Source organism: Eleutherodactylus coqui, chromosome 4 (assembly GCF_035609145.1).
Source record: "Eleutherodactylus coqui strain aEleCoq1 chromosome 4, aEleCoq1.hap1, whole genome shotgun sequence".
NCBI lineage: Eukaryota > Metazoa > Chordata > Amphibia > Anura > Eleutherodactylidae > Eleutherodactylus > Eleutherodactylus coqui.
In genome coordinates, this window is record NC_089840.1 from 205,377,089 (window position 1) to 205,392,900 (window position 15,812).

A 15,812-nucleotide genomic window follows, 5' to 3' on the forward strand; every position below is an offset into this window, starting at 1 on the left:
CCCTGGTGTAGTCTCTAATAACAATGCATGACGGTTTGCAGATGAGATTTCCCAAGCGAGGTTGCAGAACTGACAAACAGAAGTACGGTAGTACAGATCTAAGGTCAGTGCTGTCAGAATTCATGCAACATGACAGACAGATACAGATCAGTGATTAGGAATCAGTCCAGGTCAAATCTAAAATAACAACCAAAAACACCTACACAAATATACAGGAAAAAAAAACCTTATCGCTACAGTAGGTTTTAGCAGTTTTAAGCAGGCTTAAGGGGACTCTGTCAACTCAAACATGCTGTCCAAAGTGCAGGCATCATGTTATAGAGCAGGAGGAGCCGAGCAGATTGTTATATAGTTTTATAGAAATAGATTCCATCTAACTTGTATTTTATTCATTTATATCCCTGCTTATTCTGAACTCAGTGGTCCAATCGATGATTGACAATTAACTAAGTATGCTTAAGAAAAAGTCATTGTATCCCACCTTTGCTGGTTTTCTTTCTGCTCCCTGTTCCTCTCAGTAGGTGTACTCCGCAAAAGACTTGATTAGCCACCGGTTCTCTGGCTTCTTAGCATCAAGGAAATTCAAAAAAGGGAAATTGCTTACTTTTCCAATTCCTAGTTTATTAATAAATGTGCTTTTTCACAGGTTATGGAGAACGCGTTTCGGTTTGAAAAAAACCTTGTTCACCCGAAACGCGTTCTCCATAACCTGTGAAAATGCACATTTATTAATAAAGTAGGAATTGGAAAAGCAAGCAATTTCTCGTTTTTGAATTTCATTAACTCAGTATGTATAGTCATTCAGAGATTGTTGTCAGTCACTCATAGGACCGCCACTGTATCTACCATAACAGAATGGAATAGAATGCTGGCTATGTGTGTAGGTTGAGCTCCTCATCTTTCAGGGCGCTTCATAGCTCTCCATACCAGTGGCATAGCAAGGTCAGGTGGTACCTGGTGTGGAAATGTTTTTTGTCATCCCCCCCACCCCAATTTTGAAATTATTAAAAGAAGGTAAGACAGGATACTTACAGTTGCAAGTGTAGTTTTCTGGTTTATTTACTTAACATTGTGGGCATAAACACTTAACCTTTGTCTCCTAACTTTGTTCTCTGAAAATTTTGAAATCGCCTCATCAAAATCAATTCCTTTCACTACTTTTGCTTTCAATTGACAGGATGGCTAAGCCAGAGAGCAGAGCCTGACTCATCGTGGACCTAAGATCGCTCTTGATAAATGGTAGTTTTGAAAAACTCCTCTCACACGATGCTACTGAAACACATAACGTTAACAAGAAGATTAAGGCTAAAGTGATAGTCACAGCTCACCTCCTCCCCCTTCCTGCACAGGTCACAGTGCTGCTGGAATAGTCTCCCGAAGAAATTATTAGGTCAGCTTCTGTCCACTGTGTGAAAGGCCCATGAGTTCTGCAGTAAAGCATCTCTCTAAATGCTGTGAACTGCAGTAAAGACAAGATGGCTGCCCTGTAGTCGTGTACAGACAATAGAATAAAAAAAAAATCTATGAGAAAAAAAAATAGAAAAAAAAAAGAGATACATGGAATATGTTTCACTATCTGGTTTTCCTTGCTGAAAAGAATACAGATTGATACATTCCCTTAAAGGCTTCCCTGAACCATGAATTTTTGGGTAATTTTCCCCCCTCCCAAAAAAAATGGATTTAAAATAAATGCCAACCGACATAAGAATTTTTCACAAGTGTTTTTTGGGTGGTGATTATTTGTTTACTTATATTTAGCATGCATTTTTATCTGCCATTATTTATGGAGAAGTCTAAGCAAAAACATCTAAAAAAAAGCCAAAAAATGGACACTGACCCAAAAAAACGCAAGTAAAAAATGTGCTATTTGTATGATGTTTACCATTTCCTTGCTGACTTGCAGCTAACCTCTCAATCCTCTGCTGCGGCGGGGATTTCCTTCATCACTTTTTCACATAAAAACTCCTCGTATCCACGGGGCTTTCACTTCGTGGGGAGCGCGATGTTGGGCCGTAATTCACAACCCAATATTGTGCCCTAACCTGGGTATCTCCTGTATATTATTATGTATGTACAGCTGCTGTGTATAGCGATATACCAGCATGCCCTGTATCACTATATACAGGAAATGTCCAGCTTATACCAGTTTGTTGTTTATTCTTTCAGTCGCTTCCGACTATTTGTGACCTCGTGGACCAGCCCACGCCAGAGCTTCCTTTCGGCTGCCGCCACCCCCAACTCCACCAAGGTCCATCCCGTCACCTGAAGGATATCATGCATCCATCTTGCGCTTGGTCGGCCCCTCTTCTTTTTACCTTCCACTTTCCCCCAAATCAGCATCTTCTCCAAGGTATCCCCTCTTCTCATTATGTGGCCAAAGTACTTCAGTTTTGCCTTTAATATCATTCCCTCTAGTGAGCAGTCTGGCTTTATTTCCTGAAGTATGAACGGGTTTGATCTTCTTGCGGTCCAAGGCACTCTCAGTATTTTCCTCCAACACCACAGTTCGAAAGCGTCAAATTTCCTTCGCTCAGCCTTCCTTATGGTCCATCTCTCACATCCATAGGTTACTATGAGGGATACCATTGCTTTAACTCTGCAGACCTTCGTTATCAGTGTGATGTCTCTGCTCTTAACTATTTTATTGAGATTGGTCATTGTTCTCCTCCCAAGAAGTAAACATCTTCCTGGCTGCAGTCCGCGTCGGCAGTAGTCTTTGCGCCTAGAAATATGAAGTCTGTCACTGCCTCCACATTTTCTCCCTCTACTTGCCAGTTGTCAATCAATCTGGTTGCTATAATCTGTTTTTTTGATGTTTAACTGCAACTCAGCTGTTGCACTTTCTTCTTTCACCTTGGTAATAAGGCTCCTCAGCTCCTCCTCGCTTTCAGCCATCAAAGATGTATCATTTGCATATCTAAGATTGTTAATGATTCTTCCAGCGATTTTAACTCCAGTCTTGAACTCATCAAGTCCCGCTTGTCACATGATGTGTTCTGCATACAGGTAGAATAGGTAGGGTGAGAGTATACAACCCTACCATACTCCTTTCTCAATCTTAAACCAATCTGTTGTTCCATGGTCTGTTCTTACCGTTGCTACTTGGTCATTATGCAGATTCCTCAGGAGGCATACAAGATGACTTGGTATCCCCATACCACCAAGAACTTGCAACAATTTATTAGTATCCACACAGTCAAAGGCTTTAGAATTTTCCTGGAAGCAGTCTGGCTTTGCAGGTCTGTGTGTCCCCTCATGTCAGGACCACTGGAGGAGGATTAACTGGTGCTAGGGAGACAGTGCAGGCTCTGTGAGGGGCTTCTGGCAGCAAGCGCTGTGCGGGGAAACTGCTCTCCAGTCAGTCAGTCACACGTGGCCCCAGGTAGAGCGCACATAGCGTGGCCCATAGGTGCTGGTTCTCCTGCAGCAGCTCCATAGCGCGCAGTTCCAGTAGTAGCTCTACCACCCGCCGCCCCTCCCTGCAGCACCAAGCTGCCAAGTTGCTGCATGCCAGAACCTGCCGCACCCACCTTCCTCCGCCACTGCTCCATAATTCATACCTGCACAGGAAAATTCATTAATTGTCAATTACATGACTACTTCCCGAACACCTTCTTCACAGCAGCTGCTGTGAACGAGGCATAAGGAGTCAATAACACAAAGGGCCGAGGCCCGCTCTCACCAAGTAGAGAATAACATGGCCTCGCTCTTGCTTCCTACAATGCAGCCAGAATTAACACATCAGTCGGGCTCTTATGATGGCATGGACCTTCTGCAAAGCTAGTTTGCTCAGGCTGACTATGAAGCACTTGAAATATCTAATATGTAATAAGCAAGTGTCCCCAGATATTATGACCTCACTTACTTCACCACCACATTAACTCCAAACATATGTGGCTTCACATAATACCTATTTTGATGAGGCCAAAAAATATAATTGTCTTTCCTTATGATGAAATGGCAGAAGAACACACAGGTATACAAGATGTGGAAAAGGAAACTGTATGATTATGTGATCGAATTGATGACCTGGAAAACAGGTCGAGTAAGGATAACATGTATGGCGGTACTTTTGGAATACATTCCAAGTAGAGATGAGCGAACGTACTCGGTAAGGGCGATTTCGCAATCGAGCACCGCGATTTTCGAGTACTTCACTACTTGGGTGAAAAGTACTCGGGTGCGCGGTGGGGCGGGGGGTTGCAGAGGGGAGTGGGGGGTAGCAGCAGGGAACAGGGGGGAGCCCTCTCTCTCTCCCTCTCCCCCCCACTCCCCGCTGCAACCCCCCGCTCACCCACAGTGCACCCGAGTACTTTTCACCCGAGTAGTGAAGTACTCAAAAATCGTGGTGCTCGATTGCGAAATCGCCCTTACCGAGTACGTTCGCTCATCTCTAATTCCAAGTAAACCTGCCAACAGACCAAGCCAGTATTTTTATTGGGAGGCCAATGCCAGTAAGATCTTTCAAATGAATATACAGAAGCTACTGTAAAGTCTCCCTACTGAGATCTAAGTTACATATGTATTTAAGAGAGCTGTGCAGGCAGACTATGTGCCTAAATAAAGTCAAATCACCTTCTGTGGGAAGCCACCCCCCCAGAACTACGCAATTTTTTTTTTTACCTTGGCAGGGAGAGAGCCTACCCTGATTCCAAGGCAAGTTCTATTGTGCTCATGTTGAAAGGAAATACCTGAAGTGCTGAGGTTATTTTTCCCTAATAAGGTGAAAAGGGCACATCAGGTAGGTCCCGCTTCAGGGCTCAGTCAGAGGGGCATTTTTTGCTGCGCATGTTCCTTTTGCGATTCACATCTATTTGAACCAATGGTTTTCAATAGCAGCAGTCACATGTCGGTTTTTTACCTGCGCACAAAAGTTTGCACTAGTAAATATAGGGCAGCGGATTTCAAAACTCAATTACCTGCAGCATTCAGGATTTTTTGGATGTGAAACTCCTGGATGCTGTCACATCCAGGGGTTTCACCTTGCAATCAATGGGGTTGGCTGCAGCAGCGGCGGCACCATTGACAACATACAGAGAAGATCACAATCCTCTGGCACAGCTGTGGCAGAGGATTTGTTCATCCCCGCGGGGAGTCCTGTCATCACTGAACACTGTGACAGCATTGTCACAGTGTGCAAGACAAGGCGACTCCCTGCATGGATGAAGAATTCTCCTGCCACAGCTGTCACAGCTGTGGCACAGGAGCGCGATGTTCTCCCATTGCTTTCAATGGGGCCAGCGCTTCTGCAGCTCCATTGAAAGCAATAGGCTACCGGCAACCCCTGCAGTGATTTTCGGGGAAGGGCTTTAAATATAAGCCCTTCCCTGAAAAATCATCCCTAGAATGTGTAAAAAAATATATACTCATCTTTCCGCTGCCTGGGCTCAGGCATGTCTAGACACTTGTCCTCCTGAACTGCTCTGAAGTGCTGTAAGCCTGCTGAAAGGGATGCCTCTGATTGGCTGAGCACTGTGACCCATCAGAGGCAGCACTCAGCCATTAAATCACAGCTGAGCATTGCCTGTAATTGGTCCCTGCACTCAGCCAATCACAGGCAACGCTCAGCCATTTATTGAATACAATGAATGGCTGAGCACTGCCTCTGATTGGCTGAGCACAGGGGCCAATCACAGGCAGCGCTCAACAGTCATTCAATGGCTGAGCGCTGCCTCTGATTGGTCCCAGTGCTGAGCCAATCAGAGGCAGCCCCTTCAGCAGGCAGGGATATTAAATCCCCGCCTACTGAAAGCACTTCAGTGTAGTTCAGAAGGACAAGCGTCTGGGCTCACCTGAGCCTTGGCTGTGGCAGAGAGGTGAGCATATATTTTTTAATTTTTTTACACATTCTAGGGATGATTTTCAGCAAAGGGCTTATATTTAAAGCCTTTCCCCAAAAATCACTGCAGGGGTTGCCGGCAGCCCATTACTTTCAATAGGGCTGCAGAAGCGCCGGCTCCATTGAAAGCAATGGGAGAAAATCGCGCTCCTGTGCCACAGCTGTGACAGCTGTGGCAGGGGAATTCTTCATCCCCACGGGGAGTACACTTGTCACTGGACACTGTGACAATGCTTTCACAGTGTTCAGTGATGAGGAGACTCCTCGTGGAGATGAAGAAATCCTTTGCCACAGCTGTTACAGCTGTGCCAGAGGATTGCAATCTTCACTGTAGGTTCTCAATTGGGTCGGCGTTGCTGCCGCCAGCCCTATTGACCACAAGGTTGAAATCCCTGGATGTGACAGCATCCAGGGGCTGCACGTAATAGCAATAATAATTTATTTGTATAGTGCCAACTTATTCCGCGCACTTTCAGGCATGGGATAAATGCAAAACATCCAAGGAATCCCCTGCTACAGCTGTCACAGCCATAGCAGGGGTCAGTGGGCACCGCACGTTATGTGCAAATTTTAAACACAGCCAAGTGCATTTTTTTCAACGTGACGCCTGCTTTGGTCATGCGAATTTTTGTGTGCATGCGTTTTGCACAAAACAATGCGCAGCAAAGAAACAGCCATCTGACTTAAAGGGGTCATTAAGAAAAAAAATCAATACTTACCTATTCCTCCCCAGGCCGTCTTCTTACCACATCTTCTCCTCACTAAGCTTCTCCAGTCCCCTGGGTCACATTACCTCCAGCCATCTGGACCCTCTTCTTCTTGTTATGGAGTGTTCTTTCTCTGCATTCTTCTTCCAGCAAGTCAGTGTAGGTTATGTCACTAGTGATGTAATGTTCATTGCCTAGGAAGGAATGTCGAGCTATTGCCGAGACTGCGCATGCACGCTGTCTCACCGCAAGAGTTCATATACTATTGCAGAGAGACAGCGCGCATGCGCAGTCTCTGCAGTAGCTCGGCACTCCCTGCAAGGCTATGAACGCTAGATTACTAGTGATGCAGTGTACATTGCCCTGCAGGAAGGAGACTGCAGAGAATGGATACTTCGTCACCGGAAGAAGACGAATTGGCTGGCAGGAGGTGAGGTGACCCAGAGTGACTGGAGGAGACAGGAGAAGATCGGCGAATAGGTGAGTATAGAATTTTTCTTTTCTAATGACAGAATCCCTTTAATTTTCAAGAACAGATAGCAATGCTGAAAGAGATTTATACAATTTGGTTATCTGTAAAATTACATTGAAAGGGGCTAGCAAGGAGCAAAGACAACTGACAGACATTTTCACTTGTTTCGAAAGGTACGGAAACCTTCCAATGAGTATTTGAGGTCGTCAGAGATTTTGCACAATAGAATACACAGTGACGCAATATCTGTGTCAGCTTTAGGCCCAATGTCCACGGACGGATTTGATTTGCGGAACCCACGCGGGAAATCCGCAAATCAAGCCACCCATAGGGAGACATGGGCGCCCGCAAAGTAGCTAAAAGCATGCGGAAGAAAGAAGATCTGGCCAGCACAGAGGAGACCCGTGCTTGATCCAGAGAGGTAAGAAACTAACTTTTTATGTCCATGACAGTGGGCACGCACGAATTCCGCTGCAGGATTTAGCTGTGGAATCCGTGTGTGCAAGTGGACATGAGGCCTTAACCAGTTCTTGCAAATACTGCAAAGGGATGCTGATTTGAAAAGGAACCACATGGGATATAATAGCAAATAGCCACTATGTTCCACGAAGGCCAAAATAAATTTTTGCTTCCAAGGATTTGAAGTGGGGCTTGTACCCTCTGGAAATTTCTTAATATGTGAACTGATGGTTTTGGTACAACAAGCACAATATTGGACATTTCACTTAAGGGGTAGCTGAATTCTGTTATTGGCCTTAGTGTCTGTGAAATCTGCATGGGACTGCAGCTTATAAGTAAACAGAGTAGCGGAGGACCAAGCACCACATAGTATACAGCGGGAGTGGGAGAGCTGAGTGTATACTGATTTATTATATTACTGTACGGAGAACAGACTTTTACTAAAAAAATATAATTTTGACCACCCCTTTACTTATACCACCATCAGGGTCCTATTTTGTCATGTGCCATGCAGGCTAATTTAGATTGGATGCAATGAATCATTCTGACAAACAGATGGTGCACAATCAAGCAAATTGAAGCAGCACATAATGCTGGTGCTCCAGCTAGCATGTCCTTACACACAAGTCATTGGTCCTTAGCATGGATGGGCTACAACAGCAGGCAACCAGTTCGAATGCTTTTGCTGTCTAAAAGAAACAGATAAGCAAGACTCCAGTGGCCACTAAGTGGTAGTGTTGCTCATCTTGATCGGCCAGGCAATAACTTCATCCCAATTTTTACAAAATCAAATTGGGTAAGTCCAAATTATTTTCAGTGAAAATCACGGGAAAATCAAATTTCCCATAATGCCTGCAGCAGAGGTCAGTGTGCATCCAATCAGCAGCCTGGGCACCTTGCTGATGTCAAAAAAAGTGTCCTCCGTCTTGCTTATGGGCAGCAGTTTCATTTACCTAGACGTATATAACATAGGGACAGTGTAACCAGTAGATATTTTACAGTTGAGCACAGGATGGAGAAGCTGAAGCAAGATAATATCTCATACAACACATGGCCACATATTCTACATAGGATATATTGCTGCTGATGTGAAAGCTTGCATACCGGGGTTATATTGGAGGGAACAGAGAAAGAAGCTGCATTATGTTTACAGTATATGCCTATATATCATGTGGTCTATTAATAGGGACAGATATTCTACAAAGGATATATTGCTGCTTATGTGAAAGCTTGTATACTGGGTTTTTATTGTAGGAAGGAGAAAAAAAAGCTGCATCACATTTAGGGCTCTTACCCACTTGCGTTTTTTTTAACGCTGCGATATTGCTGTGTTTTTTTGTTTAACGCAATTGTCAATGGGACTTTCTAATATTAAAAACACATTGCAGAAAAATCGCAAAGCACAAACTTGCAATGCATATTTAATAGAGATAAGTGAACGTACTCGGTAAGGGCGATTTCGCAATCGAGCATCGCGATTTTCGAGTACTTCACTACTCGGGTGCGCTGTGGGGCGGGGGGTTGCAGAGGGGAGTGGGGGGTAGCAGCAGGGAACAGGGGGGAGCCCTCTCTCTCTCCCTCTCCCCCCCACTCCCCGCTGAAACCCCCCGCTCACCCACAGCGCACCCGAGTACTTTTCACCCGAGTAGTGAAGTACTCGAAAATCGCGGTGCTCGATTGCGAAATCGCCCTTACCGAGTACGTTCGCTCATCTCTAATGCCTATATAAACTATGGTCTGTTGTTAGGGCCAGAAATTCCACAGAGGATATATTGCTGCTGGGTGTGAATGCTTGTATACTGGCAGAGAACTTCAACAGGGTTCTATTGGAGGGGCCATAGAAAGAAGATGCATCACATTTACATGCCTATATAACACATGGTCTATACATTGGGAGAAGGTATATTTCTGCTGCTGTCAGTGTATATAGCAGCAAAGCAAATTTACAAACTACAGTTTGTCATAGGGAAAATTGCAACTTGTGGCCTCAGATGCATTTCAAAGTTGCCAGTCTGATCACAACAAATTATTTGCAAACCTAAGGCCCCCTGAAATCACACGTGGAAAACAAATCGCAGCATGTTCTGTTTATACCCAGGACTGCAACTGTAACAAGAAGGCATCTTCTATGTCTAGAAGAAAGCAGGTTTCATCACCAACACTGAAAAGGGTTCCTTACTGTAAGAGCAGTGAGACTATAGAACTCTCTGCCTGAGGACGTGATGATGGCAAAATCCATAGAGTAGTTTCAGAGGGGACTAGATATCTTTTTAGAGCGCTATGATATTACAAAATATAGACATTAAATAACCAGAAGGTTTGTTGAGGGGATCTTCTGACTGCCGGACTTTGAGTCTGGAAGGAACTTTTCTCTGCAGAGTGTTGATCCACAGATTACTCTGATTGCCATTATGGAGTTGAGAAGGATTCCCCCCCCCCACCCAAATGGGGTAAATTGGCTTTTACCTCATTGTTTGTTTGTTTTTGCCTTCCTCTGAATCAACATGTGGGGTTGGGTGGAAACAGGTTGAATTGAATGGACATTTGTCTTTTTTCAGCCTAACATATTATGTTCCTAACTTACTATGTAAAAGAGTTATGGTTTTTTGAAAGTGGGGAGGAAAAACAGAATAAAAAAAGGGGTGATCCTCAAGGGGCTAAACATAAGCTATTATTCATTTCATTGAGCATAATGTATTCAATCTGTGTTCAGTGGATATAGTGCATTTTACTATTTATTATGTTTCAGTAGGTTTAGTGTATAGAATTATTTCAGAGGGCACAATATGTGGGAGCAGATTTAGGGGTTATAATGTGTGGAGCTGTTGTGACCAAGTACAGTGTGTTACTAATACAGAGTATTCATGGGACACGTCTCGTAGGAGTATTATGTTCAGGGGGCACAGTGTGTAGCGGTTTTGTTTTCTGGAGGCGGAGTGTGGGTCACTATTGTGTTCGGACTGATAGAAAAAAGAGAAAATTGTGGACTTAGGGCGCCCACCCACTGGCGAATCGCGGTAAATTGCGATTTTGCGCGATCGCGATTTTAACATTACAAGTCCCATAGACCCCTGCAGAAAAAAAATGCTGCGAATTTCGCAGGGAAAAAAAAACGCCAGTGGGTGGGCGCCCTTAATTGGCGCAACTCTCACAAGAAAATATTGCAATGAGTATTATATCCGGTTCTTTTTTATTAATAGATTAAAAAAGCCAATATTAGCACATTTTGGGGATTCACCCTTTCTTCAGAGATGACTGTGTGGGGCACGCAGTGCGTCAGAGATTTCTCCTGCTTGCCTCCCGTTCAGAGGAACAGTGGGTTAAACGCTCATTGTAATATATTTGTTGTGCCAACTAAGTCCACAATTTTCTATTTTTCCTATCAGTCTACATGCTACGCTGCATGTATGTGGTTGGCATTAGTGGACAGGTAGCACCTCGCTTCATTTCCTATAAGGAATATTAACCCTATAAGTGAAGGAGCTCCACCCCTCTTTTTCTCGTCTTGGATTCTCTACTATTGTACTCAGAGGACACATCTTGTGGCGGTATTATATTTGTAGGATATCTTGTAGCAGGATTTTTGTTATAGCTGTCATGGCCAACAATGTTTCTCGCTTCGTCCCGCCGTCTGTCATGGCTGGCGCCGTGGTCTCCATGTTATCTGTGGCAGATGGTGCTTTCTCTCTGCTCACATCCCAGCTGTCAATGCTGCCCAAAATATGTATGCGTGCATCCGACCTGCCTCTTAGCCCCTTAAGACCATCATGGCTGTGTGGTGCTTAATGAGACATAATGTAACCTTACGTCATGTGGATGGCGCGGGATCAGCTGGCCAGACAACAGAGGGGGTACATGAGGATGGCGACTGCCGCTGTTAACCCCTTACATGCCGCAATCTGTGACATTATCGGACCCTCGTAATTGCGGATGGACCACAGGTTGCCATGGCAACGGGTTGCAAGATACAGACGTCCCGGCTTGCCATTGCCTATGATCGCTATTACATAAGTTCTGCAATGCTTTATCATACCGATAATAGATTATATGATTCAGGTCCCTTTCAGGGATATAAAGAGTGTAAAAAAAACAAATTGTGTAATTAAAACGTTAAAAAATGTACACAAAAAAACCTTTTTGCTCATTTTTCCCCATTTGTATAAATAAAATATAAGAAAACCCCCACATATTTAGTATCATCATGTCTGTAATTACTTGTACTATAATTTAGACACATTATTAATCCGGCACAGCAAAAAATGGAGGCAAAATGCTTATTTTGTTCGTTTTACCTCCCAAAAAGCGAAATAAAAAAAAACATATGTAACCCAGATTGGTACAAATAAAAACTACAGCTCGTCTCGCAAAAAACAAGCCCTCAAAGAGTTCCGTCCTTGGAAAAATAAAAAAGTTATGGGACTTTGAATGCAGTGAACACTTCTACACGAACATATTGGTTCCTATTAGAAGGGCGTTCTGTGCGCTGCTAGCAGAGAGAAAACAGCGCCTGTCTGAACGAGGCCTAAGGGTGCATCCAGCTCAAGCCTGATATTTTTATATAATTTCTGTCTTTTACTTCATTTGTCATCTATAAACATTTGACCTTTAGGTCGAATTGCAGTATGTACAACCATGCTCAGCGGCACAGAGTGCAGTTGCGCCTGAACGTGCGGGAAGATAGGGCAGTTCCTATCTATTCACGCCCAAGAAATCCCTGCAGTGAAAACCAAACCACTGAAGTCCTATTGAAATGAGTGGTTGTGTTTTGTCACCTTATACGGCCGTGGTTATCACAGGAAAATAGAGCAGGGCCTACTTATGAGAACAAACCCATCGAAATCACTTAGGCCTGTTCACTGTGTTTAGCACATGCGCAAAACCTGCATGAACATGGTCATGTGAAAAAGCCCTTCATGTTTTGAAAAATCCAATATTACGGGCAAAAAAACCATAGTAAAAGGTCATGAAGATGTGTCCTTTCTGTTTGATTTTTGTTTTTTCGTCAAAGCAACAGTGCAGTCTGCTTTATTATTTCCATTAAAAAAAAAACAGAAATCAAATAGAACAGAACTAAACAGAGCAAAACCCAAGCTCAAAAATTCCCATTGAAATTAATAGGATCAAACCAAAACCATTTTTTAGTTTTGCAGCTCCTATGGAAATCAAAAGCGTGAAGTGAATGAGCCCTTATAGCGGCTTGACACGATTGCATGTGTACTTGTGTGCACATCAGCATCATGTATTTGCTGAATGAACAATGCTTTTTTTGGGCATGTATCTGCCTATATTTTGCTGGAGTTTGCACACGCAAAATGTGTGCAATGTAATTGCGTATGTACTGCGTTTATACGCACCATCGCTATTCAACATAGCGGGAAATAAAAAGAAAAAGAAACCAGGTAGACTGAGCTTGACAGCGTGTGTGGGATACGAGGTGAGGGGCCTCTGCTGGTATACAGTACACATATGTATTTATGTAGTGTGTGTACCCCAGAGTGCCCCTAAAGGGTGGTCTCAGAGCCCCTCCATAAAGAATGCAAAGTACTGTTACTTTAAAAGAACTGTATGTGTATGTTATGGGCATATTATTTTAGAAATTAAAATGTGGATAACGGAAATACATTAAATGTATTGCAATGATTCGCTTTGGCCACTAGATGGCCACGTTGCAGCAGGAACCAGGAGGAGATGATGCAAAAGGTAAATAGACAGTAGGTGGCGCTAGTGGGTGCTTGAAACTTTTTTATGCGTTGCAGCAACATAGAATCCTCAGTGCTGAAAAGTTCTGAGAGACTAAAGGCACACTCAGTGCCATATTCCAGCCACACACAGCGAACATCAGGTATGTCCAGGTCATTCCTTGTCCAGCACAATCCTCAAATCTCCCCTAATCGAGAATCTGTGGGAGACAACTGGACGTGGAGGGAACGCTCTCCCACAGCCTTGTAGGAAGATAAACTGTGGATTTCGGTCAATATCACATGGTCAGCGCTACGGCAGGACAGTATTCATGCACTCATTGTATCAAGCCATGCCATGTTGTCGACTGTATCATCCAACAGAGTGCCCCCATTACTTATCAATTGCACAAAACTCACACAAATATGAAATCCATTCCTCTAATGGATTCATTCTCACGAGCAGTACGTGCCATATGTGTGCTTTCCCGCAGAACGCCTCGCTCATTGTTTTCAGTGGAACCTTAAAAAATATTACAAGCTGTACAATGTACAGATGAGTGCAATGCAATGTTTCACCTCCACACCATTTCATTGACTTCAAGCCGCACAGAATCACAGCATGCTGTGATTTCTCCTTCCGCAAGCAGAAAATTGCTATTGATTTCCGCTCTTGTAGAGGAAGTCGTGTTTTACCATAGCATGCTATGGGCGGCATTTGCTGCAGAATCTGGAGGCGGACGCCCGTTCCAGATTCCGCAATGCAAATCTGCCCGTGGGCCGGAGGCCTAAGATTGATTGTTTGGAACTTGATTCTCTGTATGTCCAGTTTTGCCTCATTCCGAACATTTCTGCGGGCAGTGTACATGGGTGGTATGGGGGTGTCATTGTGCCAGCATAATGCCCTGTTACTGTTTCTAGCTGGCAAGGAGCAGCAGAACAGTTTTAAAAGAGGGACCTATCCCTTTCACCTGTATCAGTTGAATATATCCATTCTCATTGGGGCCTGCCTTACTAATGGTGCCAGTACATCCGCTGCCTAGTGCCTCCCCCAACACGTTCCCTCTATAAACAGCAGTTGAGTTACCAAAGAAGTTGCTGGGTGTGCGCCGTTTCGTTTAGTGGGAGGAGTTAAGTGTCCAATAAAACCAGTTTTCCCGCCAGTGAGAAGAGTGGGAGGGGACAAATCCTATGGTAGCCACTACAGTAGCAGCACCCTCACGAAGAGAATGACATGTATAGCCATCAGGAGCGCAATCTATTCTCCGCAAGAGGAAAATCGCAATTGATTTCCGCTCGTGGAGATGAAATTGCGTTTTGCCATTAAATACTATGGACTGTATTTGCTGCAGAGTCCGGAGGTGGATGCCTGCTGCGGACTCCGCAATCCAAATACACCCGTGTGCAGGAGGCCTTAGTGTGTTGTTGAATTCCCCCTAATGGTTACAAGGGATTCACGGACCCATATCACGCTCACCTGTGTGAAGCTAGCCTAAGGCCTCAGTCACACGACCGTTTTTTGGTCCAATCTGCAGACGCTCTTGCGATCTGCAGATCTATAGACCAAATGCATCCCAATGGGATTGGTCACATGTCTGCTTTTTATGCAGATGTGCGATCAATTATAGGACACAACGATTCGCAGAACGCGCCTATGTGCGTTCTGCGCATCGCTGTGTTCTATATATGCGCTCAATGGGGCCGGCGGCAGCAGCGCTGATCCCATTGAGAACATATACTAAAGATCGTTCTCCTCTGCCACAGCTGTAACAGCTGTGGCAGAGAAGAACGAGGTCGCCCATTGAATTCAATGGAGCCGGTAATACAGCCGGCTCCATTGAAAGCAATGGGCTGCCGGAGAGCTATCATTCAATAGCTGAGAGCTGCCTCTGATTGGTCCCTGCGCTCAGCCAATCAGAGGCAGCACTCACCCATTCATGAATTCATGAATGGGTGAGTGAGAGCTGCCTCTGATTGGTGAGGGCTGTGACCAATCAGAGGCAGCCCATTCAGCAGGCGGGGATTTTAAATCCCCGCCTGCTGAATACTACACAGAGCAGTTCAGGAGAACTGCCGGCTGGACGCGGCTGAACTCCGGCTGCAGGGAAAAGGTGAGTATACATTTTTTTTTATTTTTACACATTTTAGGATGATTTTCAGGGAAGGGCTTATATTTTTAAGCCCTTCCCGAAAATTCATCCAGCGCTCGCCGGCAGCCCATTGCTTTCAATGGAGCCGGCTGTATTGCCGACTCCATTGAATTCAATGGGCGAACAGCGGACAGCGCTCCTTTGATCGGGCCCGTTTCGCCGAAAACGCTGCTAGCTGCAGAATCATCGGCCGCCCCGGTCACGCGATTTGCGGATGCGCATCCGTCATGCGATCCGCAAATCGCACGGAAAAACGCCCGTCTGACCGAGGTCTAAGGTAGATGGGCCTCCTGAAAGGTCTCAAAAGTTTCTTAGTAGTGACAGTCCTGTTACTGGAACTATCTAAAGCAGATCCTCTATGTAGCTGATGATTTAGAGGAGACTGAAAAGTAAGGTACACCAGTGGCTGTAGTTACACAGACTCTCTGTAGTGCTAAACCTTTGATAATATTGTGATCAGGATTAGTTTCCCCTTTTATTTATTTTTACACTAAAATAGAGCATTTA

At 44.5% G+C, this 15,812-nt stretch overlaps 1 protein-coding gene across 3 annotated transcripts in view; it reads right to left on the reverse strand.

The window, feature by feature from the left end:
• Window positions 1-3,437, reverse strand: part of LOC136625959 (myb-like protein X) — a 30,640-nt gene extending 27,203 nt beyond the window's left edge. Inside the window, exons 1-2 of one of the 3 annotated variants that reach the window (XM_066600593.1) lie at window positions 2,263-2,415; window positions 1,329-1,484 (exon numbers count right to left, since the gene is read on the reverse strand). In XM_066600593.1, the coding sequence (XP_066456690.1) occupies window positions 1,329-1,484; window positions 2,263-2,276 (170 nt within the window). In that variant the 5' untranslated portion in view covers window positions 2,277-2,415. Of the gene's footprint in view, window positions 1-1,328; window positions 1,485-2,262 lie in introns of all 3 variants that reach the window. The other 2 variants (XM_066600592.1, XM_066600594.1) reach the window with 2 other exon arrangements.
• Window positions 3,438-15,812: the final 12,375 nt, after the last annotated feature.